The 10,166-nt window shown below is 32.5% G+C and overlaps 1 protein-coding gene across 1 annotated transcript; it reads left to right on the forward strand.

Annotated features, from left to right (window-relative positions):
- Nucleotides 1-8,202: 8,202 nt before the first annotated feature.
- Nucleotides 8,203-9,852, forward strand: LOC143632122 (xyloglucan endotransglucosylase protein 2-like). The gene is made up of 3 exons (XM_077100703.1): nucleotides 8,203-8,496; nucleotides 8,594-8,787; nucleotides 9,437-9,852. The coding sequence occupies exons 1-3, from the start codon at nucleotides 8,203-8,205 to the stop codon at nucleotides 9,834-9,836; spliced, it is 888 nt and encodes a 295-aa protein (XP_076956818.1). The 3' UTR covers nucleotides 9,837-9,852.
- The last annotated feature ends 314 nt before the right edge of the window (nucleotides 9,853-10,166 follow it).

A 10,166-nucleotide genomic window follows, 5' to 3' on the forward strand; every position in this document is an offset into this window, starting at 1 on the left:
CTCCTGAATTGACTTTGACAACTCGTCCAAGATTATTGCGAAAAGGAAAGGGCTCAGTGCCGAGCCCTGATGAAGGCCTACCTCCACCGGGAATAAGTCAGTGTCCCCCAAAGCCATTACTAAAATTAATATATATAGTTTCCTAATAATAGTGTTTAGTAATGAAAGTTAAAGCATTATTTGTTCCTGATGATCATTCTGTCATCCTGCTGCCTGATGGTAAAGTGGTATGTTCTCAACCAAATAAAAGCATATGTGGGAGTCAACCTAATCAGACGTGTTTCATTTTAAACAGTACTAAAAATGACCCGGTTCATATCATGCGGCTCTAATTGAAATATTCAAGAGTAATAATAGTAAAGAATATTTTATATATAACTTCATTATTTTTATGTAAAAAATGGGATAGTACTCATAGTAGATGTATCCTTGGGATAGTAGATGAATCCTCATGTGATTGTGCTTAAATCTGGAATTACATAAATGCAAGAATCATAGCAACATTCAGGCTATGTGATAAAAGTTTTATGGCATTTTCCAGGCTTATGTTTATTTGTCATAAAAAGAGCCCTAATAAATACTTTATGAGGTGTTGTCACCAACAAACCAACAAGTATATCCATGTGTTGTCATGGGGATTTCAAAAGTGACGGTTGGAAATTTGTTTTAGCTTGGCTGTAAACGAGCCAAGCTTTTCCAGGTAACGCGCCAACATATTGAGCTCTAGCTCGACTCATAAAAACCTCGAGCTGGCTCGTGGCTTTTCGAGTCAGCTCGTTTATTCTTTGAAATTAATTTTATTATTCACCCATAATCCCATATTAACATATATAAGAAAAAATTGTATACTTTTAACACACACATCATGCATAATTAATAACTGTAAACTTTAGGTATACTAAATTTTTGGGCTTTAACTTAAATGTGTCGATAAGCAGTCTAAACCTAACTAGTCAGTTTGGAGCGAGTCACGAAACACAAACTTTTTAGAATGGCCTAGCAGGAATGAAAATATTTGGTGGGTGTGAAAATATGTCTTATTGGAAAAAAGAAAAAAAAGAAGCATGTGAGGATAATCCACATAAGACGTTAAAAGGAAAGACACTTGACTGGAGATACCCAGACAAAAGGGGAATGGGCAATATCATGTTATGTGGGTTGGATGCGTGAACTTGGAAGGAACCAAAGCTTGCTTTTAGCAATTTATGCAATATATTCAAGCTTTTTAACCCTATTTTTAACTCTACATAGAGATTACATATTCACAATATCCCCACTTAATTTAATCTTAAATTATCACTTACATCTTCACTCATCTTATACAATCATCAACAACTCCATCACCTATCGCAACCGTCACCCACCGCCGCCACCTCGCCATAAAAGTTGCCGGGAAATTTCGTCGGAAATTTCACCAGAAAAGTCGTCGGAAATTTTCACCGGAAAAGTCGAAGGAATTTTGGCCGGAAAAGTCGTCGGAATTTTTTGACCGGAAAAGTCGTTGGGAATTTTGGCCGGAAAGTCGTCGGAAAAAGCACGATGGAAAGGCTATGAAAACACAATGTAAAAAACGCAATGGTAAAACACAATATAAAAGTACAATTGTATAACACAGTTTTGTAGAACATAATTTTATAAAACACAATTATCATAAAACACAATTTGTAAAAAACCCACTAATTTTTTTATTTGTTTTTATATAGCAATATGATATTCATATAAAATATAAAAGCACTCATTATTATGATGATTTTATTATTATTTTTTTAAATACCAAAGTTATGTACATTTTAAAATGGTGGGAGGATTGACACGTGTATTGCATGTTGGGGGGGAGTCAACAAATGTGTTATTTCGATAATGTCATTTCCCTTATGTAAGTATGTAACGCATGATTTCACCCATAAACTAATCTCAACCATCCATACTCAAAATCAATAAACTAGATTAATTTTTATCTTTCCTATAAAAACCATATTTTATATTATAACTTAACCCTATTTTTTTTTTCAAGTTACTTGTACAATATAAATTAATTTAAAGCATTTTCTCTCACTCTCTGTTTTTTTAATTTAATACCTTACTCCATCTGATTTGATAATAAAATATTAAATATTTTTAATATTTTTTTGATTTAATTGAAAGATTGATCACATATTTAGTTGTTCCATTTGGGACTTTTATAATCGTGATATTTATATAATTGTTTTATGATTAATTTGGTGATCTGTATCGATATTTTGATGGTTGTATTTTATAAGAAAAACAAGCGGTCGCACATGGTTTGATATTATGAAACAACAACAAATACTCAACCTACACATAATACCGTTTTCTGTTGATAATAACTTATAAAATAATTAGGAGAGATTCTATCTTGGCGGGAATATAATACTATATATAAACTTAATTAATGTACATCGCCTAACGTGTCAACAAATAACTTAAATATCTAAAATTAGTTATAAAAAATATTTTCTTATATTAATGAGCATGACATAATCTCTAATCTCTAATAACTAAAGTTTTAAAGTTTCTATTATATTTTGTCTACCAAAGTTATGTTCTAAATCCCCACTTATGACCTAGTGGTAGGATAGATGGAATTCGATCCCTACTCTACTAGTGTCATTTTCGATGGATTATGGCAATTAAGAACTTAAGTTACGCCTTGCTAGGTTATCAGTTCGAATATCGAACCCAACCGAGTTTTTGTCTCACCGTTTGTTACGCTAGAGAGTTCTGCACTTGCTGTGGAACAAAATTATGAAATTTTATTCCTAGTTTTGTTACTTAATAACCAAACAAAATTGAAATGTTAATGATCCATTCCATTCTGTTGTCCATTTCATTATTCCGTTCATTTTATTACCACATACAAGCAAACCTTAAAATCCTGATTAAACTTTTGAGGCTGGTTAATATGAAACGCGGCTTACATCATGACATTAGTAAATGTCAACAATCAAGTCGTAGTGGTTTATGACTTTTTAGCATAAGATGATTGAGCAAATTGTGGAGAGAAAAAGACATCAAGTATCAACCTTAAAGAATCTTAACTTTTTTTAATTTTTAATATATGTGATCTGTAAGCACACGTATAAATTATAATTGTCAAATCTATTTTTATTTTTCAGTATCATAAATTCTTATTATAAATAAGAAAAATATATATTACAAATCACCTTTAAAATAAAATAACAATCACATAAAAACATGATAAGGGTTCTTATATTTTATCTAAAACTAGGTTGTTACCCGGCGCAAGTTCTGTGTTGGTTACACCCGGGCGTCGTTTTCGTAAGTTGACGCGAATTCGATTGATATCGGCAACATTCTATAGGGCATCAAAAATAAACAAAAAAAATAATAATTCCTCAAACTAACGTATTTAAAACAAAATTAAAAACGAAACACCACACCACCTTACTTTTTCATTGCTTGATAAGTATGAAATCTATAAAGACAAAAATCTATTTCTATTTAAAAAAACAAAAAAAAAATGGCTTCAAGAAGGCTCAAACTCGGACTTGCAAGTTACTACAACAAAATAATACCTCAACAGCAGCTTCATTTTTTTGTTACTTTTATTACTTTCAAATGACACCTCAAAGAGGCTCGAACTCAGGACCTAGAACTTGCAACAACACAACAAAACCACCACACCAGCTTCCATTTTTGTTACCTCACCCAGTTTCACATCAATAAATTCAAAAATAGATTTCGAAAAAAATAATAATAAAAAAAAAGAAACTTAGTGGCTGTCACATAACACCCACTGATTGGACCACAATCTCTTTTACTGTAGCTTTAGGTTTTCTTTTATATGTAATATAATAAGTAAAATGGTTATTATATCATGTCAAAGAAAAGTTTATGTAATGTGTTAAATATCAAATTCTATACAGCGTGTCAAAAATATAAGCAAATCACATGAATCATTCGTGCAATTTGTATATGAAGTTTATGAAAATGTTTTGTGTGTACACGCGTTATATATCTGATTTGTAAATTTTAATTATGATCTAGACTCCTAGATTGGATGTGCAAGTGTTCAAATAGCCTCTTTTCATATATAACAAAGATATACTTTGTATAAATTATCCCTTAATTTTTAATAAAATTACCATGTGGAGAGCATAACCTCATGAAAATTGGTTAATTATCATAGATTGAGATTGAAACATGCTCAAAAGTTTCACATATTAGATGGTTCAGTGTATGTGTATCCTTTTTGTTTAAGAAATGAGTATGAGTTCATAACTCGCTTCAATTGGGAATTGGGATACTTTCTTTAACATTATTCATAAGTGGGATTGCCTTCTATGGTAGGGGAGCCATCTTGGTCTTAAAATGCGTGTACTCGATCAGTTAGTTCTAAAGTAAAAGTTGTCAAGTAAACCGCTATGACAGGGATGACATCTGTCTACTTTTAGAGAATAGGTCTAAGCTCATGACAACATCTCAGTGTAGTCACATTAGATTGCTTTAACCAGAATGATGTGACTTCAGCTAGATAGGCGAGTTTGTCCTAAGGTTGACATATGCCCCTTCCATGAGCGGCTTATGTGGGAGCCTTATTGTGACAGCAACCCCTTTATGAAAGATGTTTTAAGTGTATACACTTGTGATATATGCTAATGCTAGCCATGCATACCTATTTGTGAAGAGAAAAATCGATCGCATGATATGAAGATGACTAAATATAAAAGTCTTCTTGTTCGCGTTGACTTGGTTTGAATGCTTTACACTTAACACCCCATAATAATACCCAAGCACATCTATTCATTTTATCATAAGCCAGGTAATTTAATACACACGTATATATATATATATATATACTTCCTCCGTCCCATTAAAAGTGTTTATATTTTCTTTTTTATTTGTCCCATTACAAATGTTCACTTTCAAAATTTATTAACCAATTTCCAAGTTTACCCTTAAGCACACATAACTAGCATTAATAAACAATATGGTGGACCCATTTTCCAAGAACATTATTGTCATTTGGTTAGCAAAAAAAGTAATCATTCAATCCACCTTAAACTTTGTGTTTTTCAAACTAAGACACTTTGACCGGGACTGAGGGAGTGTGTGTGTGTGTGTATGTGTCTATATATATATATATAAAACATGCATGCACATTTCATAATTCATATATATATATATATATATATATAACTAGTGGATTCAAATAAGAATCATAAAATGTTTATAAATAATTTTATTTACCATTAAATACATGTAATTCTAGAGTTAGTCTATTCATTGACAAACACGGAAAGGTAAAAGTGAATAAAAATGATTTATAAATATATAACATTTCTCATTTAAAAAGGTGGATGTAGGTCATGTGGTATAGTCATTTTACACCTTGCTTTTTCACACGGCATCTAAAGTGGGGAAAGTGTCCCTTTACCCACTACTCTATTTCATTACTCTTTGATTTGTCACCTTCAGACTACCAAATCTGCATTATGCTTAGGGTGCAAATGTGCGGGGCCGAGAACGAGCCTTAAAAATAAAGGTTAGTGATAATTAAATGATGAGAAGGAATTGTTATGGGGAAGGGTGTTTAAGAGGGTGAGATTAGAAGGTCACGTGCAAAGAACATGATGGGAGGAACATGTCATGTGCACATGAACGCTTCACCCAATGCCTGTCTCTTTATTTACATTGCTCTTTCTTTTCATCACCTACAATATTAATCGTTAACCCCGAACATAAGTTAGTGCTTTCCTTTTTTAGCATTTTTAATTTAACTCTTTAGCAGTCATTATTGGATGCTAACAATTTATGAGGGCATGGGGTATACCTTAACGTCCTCTTAAGATGTTAAAGTTAATTTGACAAATATTAATAAGTGGGATGTCACTCCTTTTATAAGTTAAGAAGCATAAGAAATAAGATGGTTTAAAGTCTTAACAAGCTTTAAAATTCTCGACACTCACACACAAGAATTTAAGAACTGTTTTAAATTTAGTTGATGGGGTTAAGGAGAGTTAAACAATTTCATTTGAGGTGACGTGAAAAATGGTAAAGTAAATGATGTAACACCTACGTGAAGTTAAAGGGTGCGAATGTATACCCGTGACCTGAACTAGAGAAAAAAATAAATGTATAACATGGTTATGCCTTTAATTTCCTTCGATGTCACTTGTCTAATATAAATTGGGTTTTATCATATCTTATTGAGTATTGGCGATGCTCAGGTAACGGATCTCACGTTTAAAAAATGCTTTGTGATTAAAGATAAAATGAAAACATAGATAAATATTTTAAAATTCGACACTTTTGGAATCTAGTAAACAAAAGATGACCTTTTATATTAGAAACAAGTGGATAGATAATACAATAAGTAAATAAAAATGAAATCTCAATTACTTAAATTATTTTAAATAAATAACTTTTTACAAAGTAAATTGTGGTATACTTTTAATAAACTGTAGTTTATAGAAAAAATGATGTATAATTATTAGATCAGGTGTACAAAAAATGTGCCCCTTATTTCATAAGCTAGAGAACAGAAGTGTAAGTTAATTGATAATAATATTTTCAAAATTATTGGTAAAATGGATGGGTTGATAAGTTTTTTTTTTTTATCTAACATGAAAACTAAATGGTCTTAAAGGTCATAAAAACGTGTTTCCCCACTAATGACGGAGGACTAAAGGTATGGTGGCGATTTATAGAAAACAACATTATTTTGTTAACAAAAAACAGTGTTTATAATGTTAACTTTTTTCAACGAATAAAGCTCGACTATTCGGGGTAACTAATGGTAAAAGGCGGCTCCATACACTTGCGATCGCAGACAGTGCTGAGTTGCCCAGCCCCACCATCTCTTGTTTCGGGGAAAACTCGTTATCCTAATTCCTATTGTGGTAAAACCAATTGGGATCGAATTCGAACTTGAAACCTTGATGTCTCCCGTCCAAATTTTTACTTCTCTAATATGAGTTGAGTTAAAACACATCGGCCATATCTCAAAAGAAAACGATGTTCTGTGTTCTATGAGGGTGTTTAGTTATTACTTACATCGTTTTAAAATGCACATTTATAAGACAAAAATTCAAAATTTTATATATTTAATTGATTTCAACTTCAAATAGTTATAAACCAACCAAATTTTACATATATTTTTTTAATACTATTACTAGAAATACATAAAATATCAAAACTGATACATCAAAACGATAATTTTTCAAACTCACTCGTTTCTTTTTATCACTCAAACATGCTCAATTTTTTATAGCTTGAATCACCAAAAAGGATTTTGTTTTTTTATAAACTCGTCCAAATAAATCCCTTACATATATTGTAAAAAGGAATAAAAAATAAATATGAAAGAGACATAGCATGGAGAATTGGAAAGTAAAACAGACCACCATTCATGGAATGAGAGCCTGTAGAAAGTATACAAAATGAAATAAAAGACACATGTCACTTTATTATTCTTGGCTATTTCCATTTCTATTTCAAATGAAGTAATATATTTTCAACCATCCAACTAATTTCTCTAAAAATACATTTAATTTTACCACATTTCACATTCATATAAATAAAATAACATAAAAAAAAATAAAGAAGTAAATCCATAAATAGGGTCCTTTTCAACAGGGTGTAGTGGTAGGAAGTTTGAGTTTCTTAATGGAGAACCAAGTTCAATTCTCACTTATACCACTTTGGGGGACATGGATGGCTCAATGAAGAGGAGACTGGAATCTTTGTGATATCCATTTCGATACTGAGGGCATCCGGGTTTTACCACCAGTGGGCCTTCGAGCGGGTGGGTTTTCCCTAGAACTGGAGATAACTTGGAGACGCTTAAAGGCTCAATACGACTAGGTTGGACCAGCTGGCAGTAGCCTTTAGCTATTAGGTCACCCTGTAGAGAGTACCTAGCATTTTCATAAATAGGGTTTCCTGCAAGACATAGCTGTCTATAAACTGTAGCTTCTGTAAACTTGATTAAATAAAATATTATTCTGTTCTCCACCACTCCCATCAATACATATCAACATATACGTATATATATACACGCACCCTCCCCTCATTTACTCACACACCAATCTTCACACCTGCTTCCACCATCATTCAAATCTTTAAAGGTCAATCTTTATCATTATTATCAAACTTCTTTCTATCTTTAACCTTCAACAAAATCTTTTAACCTACAAACTTGCTGCAGCAAACAAAACAATGCGTGGGAATCAGACATGGGTGTTTATATGTCTCTGTCTGCTAGCAATGGCCAGTTACACCATCGGAGCAGCTCCTAAGAAGCCGGTAGCCGTGCCGTTTGGGCGGAACTACGTACCCACATGGGCTTTTGATCATATCAAATACTTCAATGGTGGTTCAGAGATCCAGTTAATGCTAGATAACTACACCGGTACCGGTTTCCAGTCCAAAGGCTCTTACCTTTTTGGCCATTTCAGTATGCAGATTAAAATGGTTTCCGGAGATTCCGCCGGCACCGTCACCGCCTTCTATGTAAGTTTTTTTTATTTTTACTTCATTGAGGCATTTTATCAAACATTTGGTGTGCATACATTTGTTTTTTTTTTTAATATGTGATAATAAATGACAGTTATCGTCGCAAAACTCGGAGCATGACGAGATAGACTTTGAATTCTTGGGCAACAGATCCGGGCAGCCGTACATCTTACAGACCAATGTGTTCACCGGCGGCAAGGGTGACCGGGAGCAACGGATCTATCTTTGGTTTGACCCGACTAAAGCTTACCACTCATACTCTGTTCTATGGAACTTGTATCAGATTGTGTAAGTTTTATATTTAACACTTCTTATTTGAACACATCCATTTTGTTTTCCAGAGATCTAGGGAGCTACTCGTTTGTAAAAGCTCGAATAAAGCCGATGTTTGTAATAATAGACTTGTTTAATAAACGAGCTAGATAGATTTACTTATCGAGCTCAATAGCCCGAGTAATTACATAGATTTTATTTTAATAAATTTATTATATATTTATTTAATAATTATTATTATTTATATTTATAATAAAAGTGATTAAATATTATATATTATGTTTATATGTTAATTTATTGTTACATATATATATATAAATTAATTATTAATTAATAAGTAATAAACAGGAGCCGAACCGAGCTTGTTAACGGCAAACCAAACTCGAACTTTTCGAGCTCTTCATCGGTTAATCGAGCCAAGTTTAAGCCTAATTGAGCTTGGCTCGTTTAGTAATATAGGCTTTAGTTTTGTAGTAGATATGCATATGTTCTGAAAAATGGGTGGATGAATATACGGCGACAATTAAGGGAAAGAAAAATCATTTAAACGAGTAGTATTTACATTGAAATAGAAGGTAAACAAGCAATAAGTTGCATCAGTAGTTCTTTTTGGTTAACAAAACAAACTTTAGATTTTTAATACTTTATAACATTGGACACACAGGTTTTTTGTGGACGATATTCCAATCAGGACGTTCAAGAACAGTAAAGATATCGGGGTTCGATTCCCATTCAACCAACCGATGAAAATCTACTCGAGTTTATGGAACGCCGACGATTGGGCAACAAGGGGCGGTTTGGAGAAGACCGATTGGTCAAAAGCACCATTTATAGCACACTACAAGAACTTTCACATCGACGGGTGCGAGTCGTCGGTGAATGCAAAGTATTGTGAAACCCAAGGCAAAAGGTGGTGGGACCAGAAGGAGTATCAAGATCTTGATGCTTATCAATGGCGTCGTCTTCGATGGGTGCGCAAGAAGTTCACCATTTACAACTATTGTACTGATCGGAAAAGGTTTCCGAAGATGGCGCCGGAATGCAAGAGAGACCGTGATGTTTGATTTGTCTTGGATTCCATGGATTATCATTTAATTTTAATTTGTGTCGCTCATTTTTATTAATATATAAATTCTAAAGTGATTGAGGATCAGAATTTATGATGTATCATTAATATATATGTATCCTTCTTTTTTTCTAATATTTCTTCATTCATATATTTTCTAGTAGAATACTAGATATAAAAAGTTGTCATGGATGATTATGAGAATCGTGGATCTATAATGACTATGGGAGTGTGATAGCTTTTAAATTTTAATAACCAGAGTTAAGTTAATTAAGATCTCTTATAATATTTTGATTATTTTATAGTAGAATAACAGAAGCAAATAAAC

Source organism: Bidens hawaiensis, unplaced genomic scaffold (genome assembly GCF_021521415.1).
Source record: "Bidens hawaiensis isolate Kalapana, Puna unplaced genomic scaffold, B.hawaiensis_p1.1 tig00006365_1, whole genome shotgun sequence".
NCBI classification, from domain to species: Eukaryota; Viridiplantae; Streptophyta; class Magnoliopsida; order Asterales; family Asteraceae; genus Bidens; species Bidens hawaiensis.